This window comes from Micromys minutus (genome assembly GCF_963924665.1).
Source record: "Micromys minutus genome assembly, chromosome: 3".
In the NCBI taxonomy this organism is placed as follows: domain Eukaryota; kingdom Metazoa; phylum Chordata; class Mammalia; order Rodentia; family Muridae; genus Micromys; species Micromys minutus.
In genome coordinates, this window is record NC_137972.1 from 84,571,878 (window position 1) to 84,596,476 (window position 24,599).

The 24,599-nt window shown below is 39.6% G+C and overlaps 1 protein-coding gene and 1 pseudogene across 3 annotated transcripts in view; one reads left to right on the forward strand and one right to left on the reverse strand.

Annotated features, from left to right (window-relative positions):
• HEATR5B (HEAT repeat containing 5B) overlaps positions 1–24,599 on the reverse strand; it is a 68,027-nt gene that overhangs the window by 23,512 nt on the left and 19,916 nt on the right. For both annotated transcript variants that reach the window (XM_080913991.1, XM_080913990.1), the window contains exons 12-25: positions 23,506–23,658; positions 22,436–22,535; positions 21,686–21,795; positions 20,313–20,476; positions 19,240–19,415; positions 17,014–17,119; positions 15,158–15,348; positions 13,775–13,934; positions 11,559–11,748; positions 9,745–9,914; positions 5,267–5,411; positions 4,717–4,956; positions 4,042–4,293; positions 1,883–2,064 (exon numbers count right to left, since the gene is read on the reverse strand). In XM_080913991.1, coding sequence (XP_080770117.1) covers positions 1,883–2,064; positions 4,042–4,293; positions 4,717–4,956; positions 5,267–5,411; positions 9,745–9,914; positions 11,559–11,748; positions 13,775–13,934; positions 15,158–15,348; positions 17,014–17,119; positions 19,240–19,415; positions 20,313–20,476; positions 21,686–21,795; positions 22,436–22,535; positions 23,506–23,658 — 2,339 coding nt within the window. The remainder of the gene's footprint in view (positions 1–1,882; positions 2,065–4,041; positions 4,294–4,716; positions 4,957–5,266; positions 5,412–9,744; positions 9,915–11,558; positions 11,749–13,774; positions 13,935–15,157; positions 15,349–17,013; positions 17,120–19,239; positions 19,416–20,312; positions 20,477–21,685; positions 21,796–22,435; positions 22,536–23,505; positions 23,659–24,599) is intronic.
• LOC308418602 (large ribosomal subunit protein eL32-like) lies at positions 24,043–24,499 on the forward strand (annotated as a pseudogene). Its single transcript has one exon. The product of its transcript is annotated as a large ribosomal subunit protein eL32-like (transcript).

Genomic DNA, 24,599 nt, shown 5'->3' on the forward strand with positions numbered 1-24,599 from the left:
GTGAGCCATCATGTGATTGCTGGGAATTAAACTCAGGATCTCTGGAAGAGCAGTCAGTGCTCTTAACCACTGAGCCATCTCTCCAGCCCCCACAAGCTTTAGTTTTAAGGAAGCCAGCATCAACCGTGGATTCTCAGATAGATGATGAGATGTAATGTGTACAGGCTGAATAAAGACATTACATAAAGTCTATTGCTACGTTAAGATTTCTACCAACAGTCACTACATTGTTTACACAGTAGTCTGGAGATAGTCAAAAGTTCTTTTCTGTGACTAAAGGCATGACAGACTTGATAAAAGCTAAGAGTCAATATTGAACTTACAACAATTAATAACTGTTCTGTGGTTACATAAGACAATGCTCTTATCCTTTGGAAATATAGTTTAAATAGCTCAAGAGGAATATTTTACAGAGTAAAATAGTTCAAAATGATTTAAGAAAAAAATGTATGTATATATGTGTGTCTGGGCAAAGAGAAAAAGGCACAGCAGGAAAGAGAGAGGAAGAGAGTCATCTTTCAAACAAATTAATCAAAATGAGCAATAGATAAATATGAGGAGAGTATACAGATGGCTTTAGAATATTTTCCTGAAGATTTCAAATATTTTCTAAATAAAACGGTTAGAGAAATAGTTCAGTGGTTAAGAGCACTGACTGCCCTTCCAGAGGTCCTGAGTTCAATACCCAGCAACATCATGGTGGCTCAGAAGCATCTGTAAGGTGATCTGATGCCCTCTTCTGTTATTCAGATATACAGGACAGCATAGCACTCATATACATACATAAATAAATAAATCTTTTTTAAAAACAGATTGGAGTATTGTTGCTTGTTTTGGTTTGTTGTTTTGAAGCGCGGTCACAAAGCCCAGGAACATGAGCTGCTCTTACTTGTACCTGCTGAGACTATAAGCCCCTCACTAATATACTGGGTTAAACAAGAGACCCTCATTCTATATGAGAGTCAGCAGCTGTATATAGACACCTGGACTAAAGGTATAACTTCCCACCTGTATTTAAAAGGGTTTCATATTACTCTCAGGTATATTTTTTGGGAATATATGAACATAACTAGCTTTCTTTCTCCCCTCCCCCTCTCTCAAGACAGGGTCTCTCTATGTAGTTTTGACTTTCCTGGAATTCACTATGTAAACCAAGATGGCTTCAAACACACAGAGACTCACCTGTCTCTGCCTCTGGAGTGCTGGTTTGATGGTGTGCACCATCACCTAGCTTGAATGCAGCTTTTAGACAAGACATTGTATATCTGGAACCAAGTTTCCACATAATTTCAGTTTTTAAAAAAGACTTCTATTTTGCTTCCCAATGTATCTTTCCCCTAACTTTCTCATAGCCTTTCCCCCCATTACTAGGATGAGTTTATTTTGTGTCTGAAATCTTAGAGTACAAATCTCAGGAAAAACAAGTTGATCTGTTTAGGATGTGGTAAAAACAAGCTCGTAAGTCTGTTCCTTTCAGTCGTGCCTTTGGCAACTGTTACCAGGAGTCATCTCTTCACTGGGTTCACAGGACATTGCTTTTATTTCTAAATATGTTCATCAAGCCTCAGCATACACATATACAGCAGCAGCAAGTCTGCAATAGTCTGTGAATGTCCCCTTTATCTTTTAAATGGCATGGCATGGCTGAACGTCTAAGCACAAGACTGGAAAGCAAGGCTAGAATTTCTATTCTAGTTTTATCATTAAAATGAGCTCACAGATTAAAAAGAGTTACGACAGTTTGACCCTTCTCCAGTTGTAGGTTGACAGAAACTTTGAAACAGATAATAAAGCTTTGAGTTTCATATGAAAAGAGACTGTAATCCCTCCTTTAGTGACCCTCACAAAGTTCATTTAGTCTATAGTAAGCCTCAAAACTTACATTAGCTTGATACTGCTCCAGGATCACATGCCCTGGAAATTCTGGCTCAGGCACAGATGCAAATTTCTTGATAATGTCTTCAAGTGCCTGGAGCCCGGCCATTCTCAGTTGGTTACTATGGTCAGTTGCGGCCATGAATGCCATTCGAATCAGGTCAGAGAGATGCAATACTAAGAGGTCATCTGCAAAGGAAAACAGAAGGTAGAGGGGAAAGTTCACCCAAACTAGTGTAATGCATAAAAATATGAAACAATTCAATAAAGCACTTACAATCCACAATGTCTAAAAAATAAAACTCAAGTGTCCCAGAGCAGCAGCAGACCTTTGACATGTGAACACAGACAACTATAGGACATACATTGACAGCTAAAGCAAAATACACCATTAACATGGCTTTCCCAGACAGACGGTAACTGTCTCAGAGCAGACACTGGCAGATACTGGCTGGTTTGGGCTGTGCAGGCCGAAGGATCTCTAGGGAAGTTACTCACTATGTACACTACGGAGAAGCAGCCAGAAAGCGCTTACAGAATACAGCAGACAATGCTATAGAAACGGATGTGATGGATTCCAGTAAACAATGTACAGGTCATGGCTGTGGTTTCATTTCAATCACAGGCTATAGCCTGACAATCTCTATTGTAGAAAACTACAGTGTGGACTCTGAAAATTTAGTTACAAAATTATTTTTTAAAAGACGTTTTGTGATAATAGAATGGGAAGGGAGTCTTGTACTTTTAGCACCAGGTCAAAGGTAACCCTGAATCTTGCTTAAAAGCAAATCTCAAGGGAATTCAAATGCAATAATTTTACTACATCCCAGGGCAAAGTTCAGTACAATTTAGAGGAACAGCAGAATCCAGCACTAGCTTCACAGCTTTTACAAAGCCCAGCATCTGATGACCAAGTACTAAGAACATAAAGACACAGGAGAAACCTTAGCTCCCAGCAGAAAGAAAGTGAACAGGACTCAGTTATATGGACTGGACAACGACAAGCCCTGACTCCATGGTCACTGTGCTTCCCCTGTGCTCTATATTCTAACTCACATTCCACATACTGTGCACTGCTACAGGCAAGGCTTCTAACATACACATCTCTGCTGTCAATTTAACACAAATCAAAAACTCACAGGGTAAAAGACAACTACATACACAGTAAGGAGTCTCTTACTGATCAATTCTCTCAACTTCTCTGGGTCCCTTTAACTATAAAATGAAGATATTTATTACTGGGCCTAACTCACTTTGAGTTCTCTACAATATTTTATCAAAGGAGATCCAGCACAAAATGTTTACAAAAGCTAAAAACAATGACATTTTCAGTAATAAACATTTTTCTTTTTAAAAATGTCCGATTACTTTCACATATTTCCATGTGTCAAATATTAGAGTTTAGAATGTGCTGTAGACTCATGACTATGACTGTTTCTTTGGCTGGGAATGGCAAAAGTTCATTTGACCTTGGACCTGAAGGTTGTGCTGTCAGAGCCTGTCAGTCAATGTGGGAACCACGGCTGGGGGTGAGGAAGATTACAGAGGAAAAGCAGAAAGGACTGCTGGTCAGTGCCAGGTCAGCGAGTCTTTAAAGGGAAGCAACACAAGTATGATCAATTCCAGGAAGATAAACAATGATAATGACAAAGGTTTACATGGCAATTTATGGGACAGAGCATCTATGTTTGACTAAGGCCCTTTCCTTCAGGCTAGGACAGTCTCTCAAGGACAGATACATAAGTGGAGGAACCTGTCAGGGTATAACAATGCATATCCTGATTAAAAACAAAGACAGATGCCGGCAGATCATTCATGATTAATCCTAATCAAGAAGCCAGGCAAAGTTTGCTCCTATGTGCTCCCCACATGTCCAATCTCTTTAATAAGTAGTGCTAAGCTGAGGATCATGTCCTAAGGAACTGTTGGTTGCAAGCATTGTTATTCTAATATGGTTGAAAGAATAAAATTCATATATACAGATATCTAAATGTAAACAAATATCCTAAATACAAACAAATAGTATACAGGGACAGACACTTATGGTCAAGGTGAGGCAACTTGCAATAAATAAAATGCACAGCCTCTGTCATGCCTCAGAGAAGTGAAACATCTCAAACCTACCAAAAGGATTTCCAGGAAAAGGAGGACTAATTTCACACTTACTCTTTGGGTTCCGGAGCTTAGCAGACCGTGCCAAGGCAAGATCGAAGTGAGCCTGGTCTGCATTCTCACACAGGTTGATGATTCGGCACAGGCAGTCTGCAGCAAACACCCGAGTGGCCCAGCGAGGAGCCACAAAAGGCTTTGATTTGTCCTCCTCGCCTAGTGTGGTGAACATGGCGTCATCGTCCATCTCATCCTTCTTCTCAGACTCTTCATCTTTTCCACTACTTAAGAGTGTTACAGCACTCACATCTACAACGAGAAAGAAGAGGAAGAAGACCATGACTCGTCCCCAGCTGATGCTTTGGAAAGACGGTTAGCTCATTCTCTGAACAAGCAAAACTGACAATTTCCTTCTGTATCCGAAACCAAGAAACACATAGCATCTGTTATTCATACATACGCTTCATTTTTAGATTTAAAATGAATTATGTGCTGTTCTATAACAAAGTAGTGTGAGATTTTTAAGATGTAAAAATTTAAGCTGAACTTTCAAAAGAGTTTAAAATATATTTCAAAAACATCTTAATTTAAAACATGATTTAACCTTCAACATTTTATAGAAATTTGTGAAAGTTATCAATACTCTTAAAAGTAGGCTCAAATTATATGTATGCTTATATATCAGAAGCAAAACAATCTTCATTGTTTTGAAAGCATCTTTTAAATACGTACCACTAGAAGCTGCCAAGACATCTTTACAAAGCATTAGCCAGTGAGAAAGCTTTTCAACCGCCAATGAAGAAAGCATGTGCCCCAACGTGTCATGAATATCAGAGCACAGTTTGCGATCTGTCTCTCGGTCCAGCATTCCAAAAAGAAGTCCCTCGAGCCCCGTGTCGGTTATATTAACACCCTGGTGCCGGCAATGGACGTCACTTCGAGAACTCACTCCAGGTGAGAAAGGATTGACACCTGCAAAGGAATTTCCACAAGCAAATTTGTGTCCAATGTTACACGCTTTAGGTAGCAATACATTAAAGACCAAGCTTTCTACATGACTCACAACAGTATGAAATGCCTTTTAACTATAATCTCCACTTGCTTACTGTAGTATTAAATTTTCATCTGAGATTAATGGCTAACCTCTGGTTTCTCAAACTGATTATTCTGATCTCTTAGAAACATGGAAGATTTCCCCCATAATGTATGTTTTTCTCATGTTACACCCCAACTGCAGCCCCTATGAAAGTTTTTAAACAAGAGAACTGTCCGGAGAACTCACCACCACTGCTGATCTCTTTGTCCCCTGCATTCTTCGCCAGGCTCATGGCATATTCACACACTTCTGCTGCTTCTCTCTGTGCAAGCTGCCGGAGACAGGCCACAGCCGCTCGTCGGAGCAACAGATGGGAGCTGCATAGGTGAACCTGTCAGCATAAGTCAGGACGGTGTTTACAGCTGGCAGTTCATTCACCTTGTTAACTCATCTTCAGGAAGCCTTACTTCTAAGAGGCTCCTTAATGAAAGACCTTGGTTTTTTTTTAATTTCCATCAGGGACTGAGAGAGGACTCAGTGGTTAAGAGCACCTGATGCTCTTCCCGAGGACCTGGGTTCAATTCCTAACACCCATATCAGGCAGCTTACAAATACCTGTTAACTCCATCTCTGGACAGACAGACAACTCTGATCTCCTTGGGCACCTGCCAACATCATGTGCCATACCCACACTCAGACACACAAACATACATAACTAAAAAAATAATAAAGTTTAATCTTTAAACAAATACAACGCAATCATACAATGGCATTTTTGCAGGATAATCCTATCAGTAGGACTTACAGAAAATACATCCCTACTAGACACCTATGCTCTGAAATCTGTTCTCTAAAGCTCATATGTTAGTTAAATGGGAATTCAGAGGAGTTTCTGTACATCATAAGTTCATGCATTGTCGTACTGAAATACTGTCATCTCCAAGTCTATAGAAATCATGTAGTAAATGGAAAGTACGGAGCAAAGCCTATAGTAAGAACTAACAGTGAAAAAGAATCTTAATCAAAATAAATAAAAGAAAATCAAGCAAACATGAATACAACCAAAAAGAACTAAAAATGGAGGGTGGTTATGGACTTATCACAGCACAAAGTCCCTACAAAAATAAGTATAGTGCACACCAACAGCCAAAGTAAAATCCTGAGATACAATTCTCGGTCCCGAGTGCCAGCATAGGTTTGAATCCCACCTCTATTGATTATATTCACATTTGCCTCTTTGTAAAATGGGAACATAATATGCACAGGATTACTGGAAAAATAAAATATAGCCAAAGCAAAACACGCATAGCACTACAGACCCAAATCTGTATCCACACACTGCTTCCTTAGAATAAGCATTTGAGAAAGAATCTGAGCCACAACAGATGAGTGGGGAGTGGTATTCTGTAGAACACACATTCCTTCAGTGACAGTTTATCTCTATGCTATCAGAACGGCATGAACTTGACAGACAGTCCAGCAGTGAGCAATGTTTGCTGCTCTTTCAGAGGACCAAAGTTTCCTTCCCAGGCTCACATCTGCCTGTAACTCCAGCTCCAGCAGATCAGATACCCTCTTCTAGCTTCTGTAGGCATCCTTCTGACATGCATATATACACATAAGCCAGCAAGCACATGCACATAAATTAATAATTTTTTAAAACTTAAAAACGAATATCTTTTTACCTAAGATATACTTGCATCAACTTCACATGAAGTGTTTGATTGATATCCTTGGGAGACCTGCTCTTTTCTGAAGGGAAACTAAGGAGGAGTGGATGGGGAGGAGGAAGTGGGGAGGGGAGACTGGGAGGAGAGTAGGGAGGAGAACTACAGTAGGGATGTAATATATAAGAGATGGATAAATGAATAACATTCAAACTCTAGGTTTAGAGGGTTATAGCTGTCCCCTGAAAGGCTCTGCCAGCACCTGACTAATACAAATGCAGACACAGCCAACCATTGGACTGAGCCTGGGGACCCCAATGGAAGAGTTAGGGGAAGGGCTGAAGGAGCTGAAGGGGTTTGCAACCCCATAGGAAGAACAACAATATCAAACAACTGGACCCCTCAGAGCTCCCAGAGACTAAACCATCAACCAAAGAGTACACATGGGGCGGGTGGGGGGGAGCATGGCTCCAGTTACATATGTGTAGGGGGAGGTGCTGATACTAGAGTTCCGTAATTGGTTCCTAATTTGGTCAATAAAGAAGGCGGGAGCCAATTGCTGGGGGAAGAATAAAGGTAGGACTTCAGGTCCCAGGAGGAAAAGGAGACTTGAGGAAAGAGAAGTGGCTTTTCAGCCAGGCTTTGGAAGGAGAAGCATGAAACAGCCATGTGAGATCTTGGGGAAGCTAGAACCAGTGGCCTTCGACACCAATGAACAGCCAAGGATGTCAGCGGAGGCTGACTGATAATAGGCCAACTGATAAGGTTATGACAGGAGATTCTGCACCCAGCAATTGTGCTATCTGGCAAGTTCTAAAATAATAAAGCTTTCCGAGTGTTTTTCATCCAGGAAGCAAAGATAGGCAGAGAGAGAAGCCAGGGTGGTAGCTGGTGGCTTGGCGTAGCTAGCCGGGAAGAAGAGAGAAGCTGAGAGGGAGCCAGTGGAGCACAGAGAGCAGCTCCCAGATTTCCCAGGTTGGGGGTTGGTTTGATCAATCCTGGGCTAAGCCAGATAGAACAAAGGGAACTGGGAGAGGTCAGAGCTCAGGCCGAGCTCCTGGGAAAGGCAGTAGCGTGTTATTAAAATTACTCACAACACGTGTGGCAGAGTATGACCTTATCTGGCATCAATGGGAGGGGAGGCCCTTGGTCATGTGAGTGATGGAAATTGAACCTGGATCCTCTGGAGAGCAGATAGTGCTCTTAACTGCTGAGCCATGGCTCCGGCACCAACATCCCAAATGTCTACAGAGAGTTGCTACTTGTGCTTCAGCTCTAACGTATTTTGACTTCCACTGCCATCCTTCTTCCAGCAAGTTCTTGACAAAGGTCAAAGGGCATACTACAGCTCTACTCACGCCTTGTCAGTATTTGATACAGCTAACTGCTCCTCTACTGCAATTGCTTGTGTGAATGCACACCTTCTACTTTCCTTTCAGTCTTTCTTATGTCCCTGTCATCCTCCTGTTCCCTTTCCCACTTCCTCTAGTTCTCTTACAGTCCTCTTTTCTTTTACTAATCTACAATGGTGGGTTTCTCACTCAGCACTCTTGCAGCTGATCTCATCTACTCCCATAGGTCATCTAAACAACTTACAATACCAAACTCACTTCTCTAACCCAGTCTTTGTTTGTTTGTTTGGTTGGTTGGTTGTTTTTGTTTTTTGACAGTTTTCCTGTATAGCTGAGACTATCCTGGAACTCACTCTATAGACCAGGCTGGCCTTGAACTCACAGAGATCTGTCTGCCCTCTGCCTCCCAAGCTGGTTAAAGACCTGTGCCACCACACCCTGGCTAAATCCATTCTCTTTTAATTGAACTCCAATCACACACCTACAACCAAATAATGGTATCCCACTCTTCCCAACCTAGCCCAACAACACCAGTCATAGGAAATCCCATCACTGTGCCCATGATAGAACCTAAAACATCTTGCTTATCCCTCAGGACCAATTAATTAATCAACTCATTCTGTCAATTCTTCCTCCTAAATATTATTTGACTCCGCCCTTTTTGCAAACAACCTAAGATGAACCATTTTCATTGTTCCCCTACAATACCGGGATTCTTAGCCTACTGTACAGCAGAGTCCAGTCTTCATTAGGCAGCAAGAATAGAATGAAGAAAGCACAGATCTGATCATGTTATGTCCCTGTAGAGTATAATGGTTCCTTGTTATGGAATAAAGTCCAAGGTCTTACTGTCTATGAACATCTGTATAATCTGCCCCCTGCCTAGCTATCTGGCCCACCTTGCTTTCTGCTGTACATATTTTCATCTTCTCCCAGGTCTAACCACACAATAGCTGGCCCTTTAACATACCATACTTCTCACATACAGGCCTTCCATACCTTTGCTTCTGGAGGCTCTGATATTGTGCTAGTCTACAGACTAAATCCTACTCTTTATAACACAACTTAATTACTATTTTTCAGGGAACTAATTTCTCAATGTCTGGCTTATGATAGGGCCTGTGTTACATACTCCTTATGTCAACTGTATGCCTTTTTTTCCCTGTTTGTTATTTTCTGAGAGTCAAACCCAGTGCCTTTTAGATGTAGAAGTACTTTACCACTGAGTAATATCCTCAGCCTTCTACAGCCTTCCTAGCTGTTTGTAAATAGCTAATGTTCCCTGCCTCTTGTTAGCTATAAGCCTTATGGCAAAGGCTTGATCTTGTCTTATCTACACAAGTTCCTGCAGTAGTCTGCCTGGAACATTACATATAACAGGCAATCGTGAATATTTGCTGCATGAACACGCTGTAGATGCAATGATAGAAGCAGATCTCAGAAACCATCATTCGAGCACAAAGAAATTCCATCCTAAGAGGATGGGACCAAACATAGCAAGGACATTCCCTTCACTAGGAAATAAGCAGTTCGTCAAAATAGTTCATAAATTTAACACAAAAATAAATAAGAGGTAACTATTGAAACTTAATTACTAAAACATATCATTCAGCCAGTACAGTTTTGTTTTGGTAGTTTGGTCTTTTGATAAAGACACTTTAAAGCTCTCAATATAGACTGGTGAATGACATGGCCACACACTTACACAAAGGCTAGGAACAAGGCTGGACAGATTGACGTGTCGTGGGGCAAACATGTGAAGCTGTTGAAGGCAGGAGATGGCAGCTGCCTGAACTAGAGAGTCAGAGTGGTCCTGGGTAATGGCGCAGCCTACCAAGCAGGAGGAGCGGATGGTGGAGATGGTCGCCGCATTTCCTAACAGGAAAACAGAGGCGTAAATGAAACTTATTACTGTCACAAAAAGACTCCTAGAAAGTAATCGGCTTCTAGGTAAACCCTTCTTCTAATCATTACTCGGACTGGTTTTTTTTACACAACAATATCAACCAACCAACGCCCCCTCCCCAAGAACTCCCAGGGACTAAGCCACCAAACAATGAGTACACACAGAGGGACCCATGGCTCCAGGTGCACGTGCAGCAGACAACAGCATTGTCTGGCACCAATGGAAGGAGAGGATTTTTCCCAGTGTAGGGGAATGCTAAGGTGCTGGGGTGGGAGAGGGAGGTTGGGAGTGGGAGCATCTATCTTCATGGAAGCAGTGGGAGGGGGAAAGGGGGAATGGGAGGGAGAAGGAACGGGATAACATTTGAAATGTAAATACATAGAATATCCAATAAAATGGTTTTTAAAAAGCACCCAAATAGTCCATAAATATGACTGTGAAACACACTACATTTGCAAGGCAATGATTCATGTCTCAGATATTAATTCCTTAAAAAAATACTATCCTATATAACCACCAGTCTTCTGCTAAAGAACCGTAAGATTTCTCATTCTGTGGTTCTCTACTCCACAAACAACTCTTTTCATTATGATAACTTTAAATACTGCCTGCCTAGTAATAAATGTAGAGCAGGCTGTCCTTGAACTCACAGCCCTGGAATTCTGGGATTAAAGAGGTGCAGTATCACTCCTGGATAATAGCATTCTTAAAACTCTTGAGCAGAGAAAAATGAAATTTTGCTTAGACATCCCTTCCCCCCACCCCAAATCCCTTTAGAGGTAATTAAAATATATATATTAAATATTTCTTATATAGTAATTTAGTTGCCAAATAGAGGTATCTGAAGTTTTCTTTTAATGTGAATTAAAATAATTATATGTACATATACTAGCCACAGAAATAATATAATCATGTATAAAAACATGACCTTGGGGAAGCTCATAGCCCCAATCTACTTTCATATTCTGCCTGTAAAAGGGAATAGAAAGTTGACCTCAAGACATAAAAAACAAAGAGGAGTGGGGATTCTAAGTATATGCACGCAGGGTCCAGTCACAACTCATTGGATTCACCAGTTCCAAGTACAGCAGCAGTCGACCTTCTATGAACTTTTTCTCTGAACTAGGCTGCCCCAGAGACAGGTGGCACACCATTTAGGGGTCTCAGAGTGAAAAAGAGTAAGCCCATGGAAACAGTAGTTGGCATTCCAGGCTAAAATAACTTCCTTTTCATTGTGGGTGGGAGGAAGTGTCCAAGCAGAATTTCATTTTTCTCTGCTCAAGACTTTTTTAAAATGCTATTATCCAGGAGTGGTGCTGCACATCTTTAATCCCAGCATTCCAGGGCTGTGTGTTCAAGGACAGCCTGCTCTACACAGTGGGTTCTAAGCCTGTTCCAACTGCACAGTGAAACCCTGACACCTGCTGTGGTTTGTCTGTGTATTTTTAAAACAGCACATATAAAACATTGAGTGCCAGGGTTTGGAAAAGATAAATGTGCGGTAAATGATAATTATTAAAAAGCTTTGCAAACAACACGATGGTGACACTGAGGGAACCGGACAGGCAATAATTGCCCAGGCTCTCTCTTTAACTTCGGATGAACGTGCTTACCCTGCAGCTCTGGTCCAACGGTCGTTATGATTGCCCCCAGGCATCTGCCCAAGCACTGGTGAACTTCTGTGTGTGACGGTGGAACCGTCAGCAGCAAGGTGAGAACCAGGGACAATGTGGGCTCCACATATCCACGGTACATTGGGCCACTAGAATCCACTATCAGGGCAAGTGAATGAAGAGACCAAGTCTACAATAAAGCATAACTGCATTTCACTTGAAGGAAACAATTTAGTATATTGAATCAAGTATACTAAATTGTTACATTCATGTAAATATCTTCACTATGTTTTGAGTTAGAGTCTTACTGTATGCTGGGCTAGCCTTGAACTTGTGGTTTTCATACTTAGCCTTCTAATTGTTGTTATATGTCATCATAAATGGTGTATATGTGTATACTCTTAAAGTTTCACTGCAGCTATATCTGCTTAAACATAAAATGTTTGAGAAACAACAAAGGTTAAAAAAATACTCAAGGAGTAAATGTGATTCAATGACCCTAGAACATGGGTTAGGGTGAAGGAGGAAGAACGTGGAGATGAGGCTAGTTAGGTATTTCCACCGAATGATGGAAAGAAACAAAAATAAGCAATACAATGTGCTGGGGAGTGTGCATGTGAATTATGAAAGATGAAGGTAAATGGGTGGTGATAGAAACAATCATCCTAAGCACTACTGCAGACCCAGAAAGACGAATGCCACCATGTTTTCTCTCACATATATATGGAATATATTTCTGGGTTACACACACAGACATGTATTCAACATACACATGATATTCATATAGTGATATATATATTCATTCTGTATATTACACACACACACACACACACACACACACACACACACACAGCATTAAAATAGAGTTACCTTTAACAGGGTAACAATGTTCCTACTAGACAAGAGGTTAAAAAAATAAAAGCCCAATGCCAGGTATGAGTTACTTCTTCTGAAGTCAGAACTTGAAGGTCAGATCCTATTGCTGAAGACACAACATGCTGGAGTGATAGGACAGAGTGAAGTCACACTGGTTTGGACTTAGAAGCTTTACCACTACTGGCAGCTTTCATAGTCCTTGAAGGTTCACCAGCCATACAATTACGAATGCTGCAAGCTAGAAGAGTGACCAGTCTGGTAAAACATTTCAATTCTATTCTGTAAGATGAAATCCATGCCTGCCACCACTATCAGGCTAAGAACCTATGGCTAGCTGGGTAACAGGCTATAGGGGACATCTACTATTATTGTGGGGCTACATCTGCACCATTTATCATTCTATCTGCAGATCAATGCACATCTCAACCTGCGTCTCAGAAACTTCTATTTGCAGTGGATGGTGGTTTACACAGTAATCCACAACTGACAAAAGTGGAGGGAAAAACCCTGTAGAATTCTCACCCCTAAGAGAATAAGAACCTAAGGGAACGTCTTCTCCAGAACACAGAAGAGAAGCTGCAGATCTGGATGCACAGTAGTTCCAACAGCACATACAAAACCAAAACCTATACAAGCCTAAGCCAGACCAGATAACAAAAGGAGAGAGGAGCTGGAGACACAATCCCACTGTAAGCCATGGAGCTGTTGACAGTTGTTAGCTGCAGGGAAAGGGAGAGACAGTTTTCTCTGGAAAACAGCCTCTGGTAAGCTGACTACCTTCCAGTACAAGAACACACATCAAGGATATATGGGAAACATATTTTGAAATATATTCTAAAAACAAATTGGTTTTAAAGAATTAAAAAACAAAACAAAACAAAAAAAAAAAAAAAACCCCCACAAAGTTGGGTGAGTAGGGAAGGGGAGGATGAATCAAGGAAGAGTTAAATGTGAATATGATCAAAATATATTGTATAAAATCCTCAAAGAACCAATAAAAACACTATATGAATATCACATGCTTACAGAATACATGTGTGTGTGTTTAACACCCAGAAAAAGGCAGACTCTGAAGAATATGTTGAAAAGCAAAATTCTTGCTAATGATCTATTATAAACAAACTCCTAAAATAACAAGGAAAAAGCATAATAGATTTTTCCTAACAACTTATCAGTTATAGATTTTGTTTAAAATTACAGGCATGATGGCACATGTCTGTAATCCTAGCACTCAGGAAGCTTAGGCATGTGAAAAGCGTATATATTCCAGGTCAGTTTGGGCAAAACAAGGAGACCATATCTCAAAACCAATTATAGAAAAATACTCGCATATAGTCTACCTGAACTTCAGGGGATGTTCCATCTTGAGCTAGAGCCAGTAAAATGCTGACACTAGTCTTCAGGTGTTGTCCTGATCCTATGCCACCAACGTAACGATGTAAACAACCGAGGGCCAGTGAATGACCAGTCCTGGATACAACATCTCGAGCCGACTTCAACCTGAGGAAGATGACGCAACAGGAATTGTTCTCTCCATTGTCCTCTAGTAACAGTCTTAGGAATCACACATACACAAAAGGAAAATATTCTAGTATCTAATAAAATAATAGTCTTTATAACTGACTTTGAACAAGAAATTTAAACAGTATTTGTGGGACTGAGGACGTGGCTCAGAGGCAGAGAGTGTGCTTCGTGTGTACAAAGTCCTGGGTTCAATCCCCAGTACCATAAAAAAAAAAAGGGAAAAAACTGCATTCTGAAGATATACAAAGTACTTCTTATTTTACTTAAGAAATTTCCTATATTTTGTTTTGTTTATGAAGTGCTGGGGACCAGATCCAGCAAGCAGGGGTAAGCAAGCATATATCACTGAGCTACACCCCAGCTGCTTGTAATCACAGCCAAAGTCTCTATAAAATGGGAAAATTCATACATACATACATATATATATATATATATATATATATATATATATATATATGATTTATTTTTATTGACATGATTTATTTATGTGAATTAAGTGTGAATGCCCAAAGAAACCAGTGGAAGGCACTGTATTTCCAAAGGTGGAGTAACAGGCAGTTAGCTGTGAGCTGCCTGGCGTGGTTGCTGAGAATTGTACTTTGATCTTCTCAAAAAACAGCAAGTGCTCTTAATTGCTGAGCCATTTCTCCAGCCTCTACGATATATTTTTAATACATTTTAAAATTAAATACTGCATGTAAATATTATTTAAAATAGTTTAATTGAGATGTATTTATCATGTAGAGCTAATTGATCACCCAGGCTTGCCATTTTCAATGGCTGTAGGAAAGCTATTCTCCAAATGTAAGAGTTCAGAAACTGCTTCTACTTCACAATCCTTCATTCATTCTTTCTCTCTTGTTAATGGTTATAATGTTGATTAATACTTTTATTGTTAAAAAATATATGAGTTAAGAATGATAATTTATATGACTCGTGTTATTTCTTGGCCTTTTGACTTTTTTTAACTCCGAGTAACAATATTAAAAGCCACATTTCTCGCCTTAGTCGGGCTTGTTTGATTCTCTGAGATCACTCTTCATAACCAATATACACAATAATCCTTAAAACCCTTAAAGTGCAACAAAAAAGAATGTGACATGCTGTAAGCCATGTGGAAAGTATAGTCTAGGTGACAATTACTGGCTGCTTAAGAGACATTTAGACTACTGGAGAAACTTGCTAAGAAACACGCTTACTTGTCGAAGCTATACTGGGCCATCCGGGCAATGAAAGACGCTTCCCCCACCACCTGAGCCATCCTTCCAAGGGCTTCCCCTGCCGCACACCGTAAGATGGGGTTTGGGTTGTCCAGGGCTCCCATAACCAGTGTCAGAGCAGACTTACGGACTTCTTCAGGTCCTAAAGTACTCTTATTTTCAGCTAAACCCTATATTGATTTTTTAAAAGAAAAATAATAGTATCAATTCATAATTCAAGTTGAATAAAGAAAAAATATGCTTCAATTTTAGAAAATATAGATTCCTTCATATATTATTTTTCTCAAATACATATGTTATACCTGAAGCTAGTGGCTATTCAGTGGATTGTGATCACTTCCTATGTGTGACTTCAGAACAGAGCAACTAATAATCAATAGTCCCACCAGGCCCAGAAATACAATCTATGAGAGAATTTCTAGCCAAAGTCTAATATTCAATATTATTTTGGGCATGAAGAACATTATATGATTAAACTGAGCATTTTTCCAACTGACTAAAAGTCAGCACTGTAATGAGTATGAAACTGATCCATTTATATAAAAATTCAATAAAAAACACTGTGTGGCTCTAGGCTATGGCCCTAGCTACTTGGGAGGATAAGGCAGGAGGATTGCCTCGTCTACACAGCAAACTCAAAACCACCCTGGGCAACTGGGCTGGGGAGAGCTCAGTGATATGTGTCTTATAAGACCCTGGATTCAATCACCAGTGCCACAAAAAAATAAATTAGCAAAACAAAAGACCTCAAATCGTGTACAGAACATACAATCAATATACACGCAAAGACAGACAGCAGCTGGGATCAGCGTGTGAATGCTGGCATAGGTTTGTTTTCTGTTCTAGCTGTATCTGCTGCTTTGGAAGTTAATTTTTAAGATTTATTTATTTATTCACTTTAATTATTTATCTTAATTTAATTATCTTACCTAAGATGAAAAACTAAGTCATGGTGCCAACAGAAAGTGTTAACTACAACAGAGGCATTAGTCATTTCTATGTAGAGAGTGATTTGTACAGTGTTAAACCACAGCATTCAGCCAGCCACTAGAGGCCACCACACCACCTCACTGCTTTTTTTTAAAATGCTCAGACATCAGTGTCAGTCTCTAAACAGGGGTCCATCAATAAGTAGCCCAATGCTATCTCTGTAACCTATTTCCCTCCCCAACCCCACACTTGTAAAGCATGACTGAAGAATTGTTTAATCACTTGCATTTTCTGTTGTACTGAATTTTATTATTAGAGCACCATTTTATAATAATCCTAGCACTAAATAAGACAAAAGCTTTTAAGTAACTCATGAAGGCTTGATATATGATTTATGAATTCTGCTGAGCCAGGCAGACACTTGTTATTTATTTCATAGTGTAGAAATTAAATTTCAAAAAGGTTAGGAGAATTTCATTAAACATAAAGCTAGTAAATAGCTAACCCAGAAAACATTCCCTACATACTTTCTTTCATTTATTAAACACATCCTAGCTGATTCAATTTAAATCACAAATGGAAATTAAGATTTGTTTTATAAATCTTCATTAGAAAATCAGATCTCATTAAATAGACATCTTGGAAAATCCCCAAAGTATTGGCATTTGTAAAATTTGAAGTTCAAATTGAAATCTGAACTTTTGAATTACTAAAACATAAAATATCAGTTTAGTTATAATAAACCCAATATAAAGTTTCTAGCAACTTCATTAAGCTAACATAAAATCACCATTATCAAGACCATGTCAATAGAAACATAATTGCTATAATAATTTTGATATGCCTGGCTTTTTAAAACACGTTGACATGTTCCAGAATACTTGTCGTGGTCTAAAAATTCCTACCTTCAGTGCGCTAAGAACAGCAGTAAATATATTAAGCTGCACAGCCTGCTGGCGTACACCTTTGGCTTGCTTAACACATTCAGCAAAGTGATCCAGCATTTGCAACCTATAGTAATGGGATAAAAATCACGCTAGTGGTTTTTATTTAAATGTGGTTTAAAAACAGAGATAAGAATATAAACCAGTTACTTATCAATTATGCCCCCAGACTGTATTCATTTCATTCCCACAACTAGTTCAAAACCAACCTTTAACTCCTATATTAATATTTACTCATGTATTTGACTAAAAAGAACAAAAAGACACTAATTATTAAATTTCAATTTGCAAAACAACAGTTCATAATTTGAGAGGTCCTAAGCATTCACACCAGTGTGTCCAACAAAATCCCTGGCTTATAGTATATGACAGTCAGCACTGTGAGTGTCCCCCAAAGGCTTATGAAGAAAAGATTGGATCCCCAGGGCAGTACTGTTAGGCAGTGGTGGAGCTGGTGAGAACAAGGCACTGCGGTCACAGGATCACACAGCGATATCTCTACGCCTTCAGCCAAACAGGAGGACTCTATGTGTTAAGTGTCTCAGACACTCTGATGTTAGGTTCCTGAGTCCCCTCCCCCGCCCCTTCTCTCTAACAAGGTTTTCCATGCTGCTTGGCTTCTCCTTGAACTCTTCTCTGCTTCTGCCTCTCTAGAAACCGAGTTGCAGAAGTATCACAGACATCTGTCATTTCACCTTCTCGTCTCAAGTTTTTAATAGAACAGAATAATATCTACTTCTGTAGGTAATTTTTAATTGGAAAGAAAAGAGGGGCATAATTAAAAACTCTTATTACATATTATATATTTACTTAGTGTGTATATGCATGGATAAGCAAGCAAGGCATGATGTGGATGTCAGAGGTGCATCTGTGGGGTCAGCTCTCTCCTGTTGTGGGACACAGGTTGTCAGGCATGGCAGCAAGTCTCTTTACCCACAGGGCCACCTCCTCAGGCCGTGTAGAATTTTTTGTCTTTTTTTCGTTATTAATTTGATATGGGGTCTCCCTATATAACATAGGCTAACTTTAAATACTGTGTAGCCTAGGCTCGGGTTTGTTTGAATCTTTAAAATCCTACATAGGAACTGGAGAGATGGCCTAGCAGTTAAGAACACTTGTTGCTCTTGCAGAGGACACAGCTCCCAGCGCCCACACAGTGGCTCACAACCATTTAAACATCTAATTCCAGGGTACGCAGCACCCTCCTGACATATTATGGCACCAGGTGTATTATACATACACACATCCAGGGAATACAAACATATACATAAAGTGAGACAAATAAACTTGAAAACATTTTTAAATGTTCTTACATATAAGAAAACTGTACCTCATATCCTACCATACCAGAAGCTTAGAGACATTTCAAGAAAGGCTTAGCTTTGACAAATTCAAAAACCACAAAGTCTAGGATTTGAATGTGCTTAGATTTAAAGCGAGGATATTAAGAATACATTATATATACAAGTTTTCTGCTATAATGCTATTTAACATTTATGTGGTAATCAATTGTATTTAATGATATCAAGCTTAAATATAAAAAACAAGTAGCTAAAAGCAATTGAACAAGTAACCTACACATTTAAAGATACAATTATTATTTTTTTGCATATAAACAATATTATTTGAAGACATATTTTATAAAAGTTAGGTAATTTTAAAGGGTCTTACATTGATTCATTTTTTTCTTTTTAGGAAATCACAATTATACAAAGTGCTGCTGGAGTTAGGAATGGTGGCTGTGGATATAAAAGGCAGCAGACCAGAACCACTGTGCTCTGCTGCCTTTTGTGTTCAAGACTTGCTCCATCTTACAGACCAGTCCGAGAGAGTTGACTTCTCACACGTGTACTTGTTTAGGAACATAATTATGAAGGAGACAACGCTACTTAGAGGTACAGTTTAATTTAAAAACTGCTAAACTGTTAAAATGAAAACTTTGTTGGGTAAGACATGAGGCACAAACAGTGGGCACTAGAAGCTAGTGCACAGAGCCAAATCTAAAAGACCTTCAAGTTACATGGAATTTTCAGCCAATTTATTTTATCATGTACATATAAATTATGCGATTACATTAATGAGACCATTGCTTAAGTAATAACCTTTGTTATTGTAGAATTAGCTACGATGGAAAAATTTATTCTTAAATATAACTTATATTTGACTCAAATATAACTTTACACTAACCTGTGTTTATAAGAAACATGTGGAAACACAACACCAAAAAGAGCAACGGAGGCGTCAATTACTGAGACTCCAAGAGGGAGAGGACCCGGCACAGCTTCACCAGCAGGAATCCGTAAGTAAATGGAGGAAGGGTCATGTTCCAGAGCCCCACTTCCAGATGCACTGTTCGGCTGGAGCTGTGAAACAAAAACTAAGGATCATTTACAATATACTTTAGGAAATTCACTTACTAAGTACTGGAGAGGAAGAATAAAGCAGTGGAGAAATAAAATGTGATTAGACCTGACAGCTTTTAAGCAGATGAAAATACAGTTTTGCATTGAAAAATGTCATTATCAGAATCGTCTTATTGAGTCATAAGAAAAGCCATGTTCACCTTAAGCTTTTTTATATGCCCACCTTAATGTGTGAGCAAAAGTGTATCCATTGTAACAGAACCTACAAAAATGACTTAAAGCACTATTTACATTTTTTATATTGTTTTTAAGGTACGTTCTTCCTATATAGACCTGGCTTAGACTCTCTATGTAAACCAGGTTGGCCATGGACCTACAGGAGACCTACCTGCCTGCCTCTGCCTCTGCCTCTCTGCCTCTGCCTCTGCCTCTGCCTCTCTGACTCTGCCTCTGCCTCTCTGCCTCTCTGCATCTGCCTCTGCCTCTACCTCTGCTGCTGCAGCACTTGTATTAAAGGCATGTGCTACCATGTCTGGTTAAATCTGCTTTTCTGTTTTTTATTTAATAAAAGTAATTTATTTGGTTCTAACTTGTCAATCTATTAACTCTCCATTCTTCTTAACTTGTTACAAACCTAAATAAAAACAGTAGCAACAAAAAAGCCAGCTAAATCTGTTTTGTCACTGCCACAGCCAAATATCTAAATACAATGATACTGAACAAAGACATTTTGCCAAAGTCTACTACTACTGTTAGCCTGTTGTAGAGTGTCTGTGAGAGTGAAGGAGAGTTTCTGTGGCACTGGCTGACTGCTCTTGAAAGGACAGTGTATCCTGGGACCTCAAGTGTATACTTGAGACTATGTTGCTGCTTTCATTTCCTGGGGTATTTCCCGACCTGGTCTTCAATTGATTTATGATCAGTCTCTTGGAGCCAGGAGCCCAGAAGAACGCTGTCATCATAGTGGCAGAGGGAACGAAGGAGGGAAGTAGTTGTGTTGGCTGAGTTGTCAGTCAGAGTGAACTCTGCCACCAGCTCTCTAAGAAGTGCATTGAAAGATCCTAAAATAGACAACAGCAAAGCCGATTAAAATAATTTTCATGTCCACAAAGAACATCAATGTGCTTAACAGGAGTAAACTTAGTTCTCATACCTTTGAAAAACATCCCTACTGTTTTTTCCTTTTCCTTTCTCCTCTCACTTTTCTCTCCCCACTCTTTCTTACCAAGACAGGGCCTCACTGCACTGCCCAACAGGCCTTTAAGTCCTGAGCTCAAGTGATCCTCTACCTCAGCCACACAAGGCACTGCAACTACAGGTACGTGCTATATTATGCGGTTCTAAAATTATGTTAACTATTTTAACACTGATCCCCTTCACAAATGTTAGCAAATGCTCTCCCACAAGGCTAGATCGCCCAGCTTTTCACTTTTTAGTTTAAGGACAGTATACCACGCAGGCTAGCCTTAAACTCATTCTAACCAAACAGGTCTGAAACTTGTTACCTTTGTGTCTTGGCCTAGCAAGTAGCTAAGATTACAGTCCGTGCCACTAGGCCTGGTGTGCACTGGTTTTAATGTACTATAACATTATTTTCCCTTTTATTATGATATAATGCAGTTTGAGCACAAACTAAAAGGGATAGAAAAATGCAAATAGTGAGCAGAGCCTTTATTTTAACAAATTAAATGGTATATGACATTATTTTACTAACTGTCAAATATATGCAAACACTGAATAAGGACCCACCAGGGTTCATACACTTACTTGTATTAGAGAAAAATTAATGGTTTGATGTTATCACTTTATGTATTTTATTTCTGCCAAGTAAATTCTTACTCTCCCTCCATGGATACCTAAATAACTGGCAGTGGTACAATATGGAGTAATTGGGAATGTTGATTTAAATATAGACTCTAAAGGCCAAGTCAGTTGGGTTGTTATCCAAATTATGTCAATTACCAGCTCTCACAGTGAGGTAAGTGTTCTCTTGACCTGAGATGCTTGATCTATAAAATAAAACAGGTGTTTTACCTCTTAAGCTGGGATAGAGTCACAGCAACATCACAAGGTATATAAAGAGCTTGGGATGGGCACAGAGTATGATGTAGAAGTCAGCAAAGATGAATGCCTTTACGTGAAGAAAAGTCAGACGTGACCATCTCTCGCAAGGCAAGTTTGAAGAGGAGTCCTGGTCACAACTCTAATACTACCAAGAACCCAAAAGACACACTGAAGAATCTTTATCAGATATTGTACATTTTATTTACCTTCATAAGTTTTTGGAGGCAATAAAGCCAAAATATCATAAAGTCTTAACCGGACCATTGCAGCGCTAGCTTTCAGGTGGGCTCCGTGGGCCTTAATGACAGATGGAATGCTACAATATCGAAAGCCAAGTTGGGATCTGTTAGTTATTACAAGCATTATGCATTAACAATTAACAAGGTCATTTAGTAACACATTGATAAACCTCCAAAGTATACTGACAGACTAACCTATTTTCAGTGTGTTTTACAATCAATAATAATAAAGCTAGCAGAAACACTTTAGAATTCAATGTATTTCAAACCACACCATTGATACAACTTTTAAATTCACTTTACAAAATAAAGTTTAGATGCTTTCTATATGAATTGAGAAGTGCAAAAATGCTGAGTACATTTTTACTTAATATATAAAATAATGTGTCTGTGAAGACCAGGTCTGAATCATTTAGTAAACACATACATGCTGGGTAGGTATGCTGGCCCATATGAAATGCAAATGGTTTTGATTCGGAGGCAGAAACAGGATCCTCAGAGCAAGCTGGCTAGCAAGAATAAAAGTATTGGTGAGCTCTGGGTTCAAGTGAGAGTCCCTGCCTTAGGGACTTATATAAAGTAAAGAGTGACTGAGGAAGACATCCTTTATCAACTTCTGATCTCCACACATATGTGCATGTGAACATGTATACATACATGCACTCACCACAAACACACCCAAATAAAATGCTAGCTTCATCCAAACTGCTTACTTACTGTGACATCATGGTCATGGCACATTCGATAGGAGTCATTAATTTCCTAATCGCATCCTCAGTGAGCAGTTCAGGACAATGTGCAACAAAGCTCCTCATGGCTAGAGAAAATATTTTTAAGATTTAGAGGAAACTTTGTGATCCTGAATAAACTTTAAACATTAGATAGTGGTAAAGACATCTATAGTTCTCAATTACTATAAAATAGAAGGTTGTGAAGCCACATCAAACTAAAAGCCAGGATCAAATACAAAAAAAAAAAAAAAAAACTCATCAAGAAAAGAATGGGGAACAGAAATGTAGGAGGAAGCCATTTTGTTTTTGTAGGGAGATTTTGAAAAGAAAATCAGATGAGGACAAAGAATGCAGGTCTACGGCAGGAAAGGAGGAACAGGTACTCCACAGAGAAAGAATTTCTTTCCTTATACTTTAGCAAAACAGCTATGGCCAAGCAGGCCTCAGCTGCGAGGAGGCACAATGGCAGCCCTGCCTGGCCACCTGACCCTCCAACATCCTCCCCAGTTCTGGGGGAAAAACATTTTTATGCTAGGAAAAACCAAAACAGAGCACAGGTAGGAGGACATTCTAGTTCCCAAATAAAATAAAAGGTGAGCTTTTCCTGTATTTGCTAACTACCAGATGAACCCCAGTGCATCCACCTTTTCTGAAATGCTGATGTCTGAGCAAGTTATAACATTTGCACAAATCATGCCCAAAGAAGTGATTTTCATAATGCAAAGGGGTAGCTCTGTGAAGCTGAGTTCCCATTTGTGTAGAGTCTTTGGCAGATGAGGACTGTAAACACTGAGAATAGAGGTGCGTGGGTTTCTAGCTCTCACGAAACACTGTAGTTGAGCTTCCTAAGTTGTGGGCTCATTTTTACTACTTAATAGTAGCAAACTGGAGTTATTTATACAGTTTCTGCAATCTGAAGTCTTCACATTTAACAACAAACACTGAAATAAAAATTAAAACAGTGACTTTTTTTCTGTCATGCATATTCTAGTGACAAAAATATCATTAAGTATTAGTGTAAAAACATTCTGAAAGTGCAATGTTTTCCGTTCTTACCACATAGAGCTCCAGCACGACCTTCCAGAGTTACCTGCCAGGTAAAAGAATCCCCCCGGGCCTTCTCAGCCTCCAGTTCCTTTAAAGAACGAGGGAACACGTTCCGCCACAACAGCAACATCTTGGGAAGATGGTAACGAACAACAGATGGTCCTAGGCAAGAAATGCAGAATAGGAAAATGCAATTATAATATATACAAAACAAATATCAAACAAGGTAAGGTCCACTGGGCATGACAATGCATGCCTGTTACCCCAGGACATGGGGTGACCCAGAGTCCAAGGCAAGCATTAACTACACAGGTCAGCCAGGGCTACCATAGGGTCCTGTTTTAGAAAATTAAACCTACCAAAAAAGCAGAACAAGGAAGGCAGAGGAGGTCAAGGCTCTAATACACTTTCCAACTTCTGCCACTTCCCTCTATTTTTACATTTAAAGTTAACTAAGACACAATAAAAGCTGTTTAAAGTGCTGGTATTTTTTAATAACCATGTATACAAGGTGCTATTAAAACTTCCTTGACTTCTTTCTTCCTCGGTGCTGCCTGTGAGGAGGCTGCCATCTATTCCATCGGTTTTGCAGCATCATGGCTGCCCTCCAGCCTCTGGTGAAGCCCATGATCACCAATAAGAGGACCAAGAAGCTCTTCAGGCACCAGTCAGACCAATATGTGAAGATTAAGGGAAACTGGTGCAAACCCAGAGCATCAACAACAGGGTGCGGAGAAGATTCAAGGGCCGGATCCTGATGCCCAACACTGGTCCCAGGAATAACAAAAAAACCAAGCACATGCTGCCTGGCAGCTTCCAGAAGTTTCTGGTCCACAATGTCAAGGAGTTGGAAGTGCAGCTGATGTGCAACAAATCTGACTGTGCTGAGATCGCTCACAATGTGTCCTCTAAGAACCGAAAAGCCATCGTAGAAAGAGCAGCACAGCTCACCGTCAGAGTTGCCGATCCCAACGCCAGGCTACGCAGCGAAGAAAATGAGTAGATGGCGTGTGTGCATGTTTGTGTTAAAAAAAAACTGCAAAAATATTTCCTTCCATACATTCAAGATATTTCATATTATTCATAATAATATTTAGAATTTT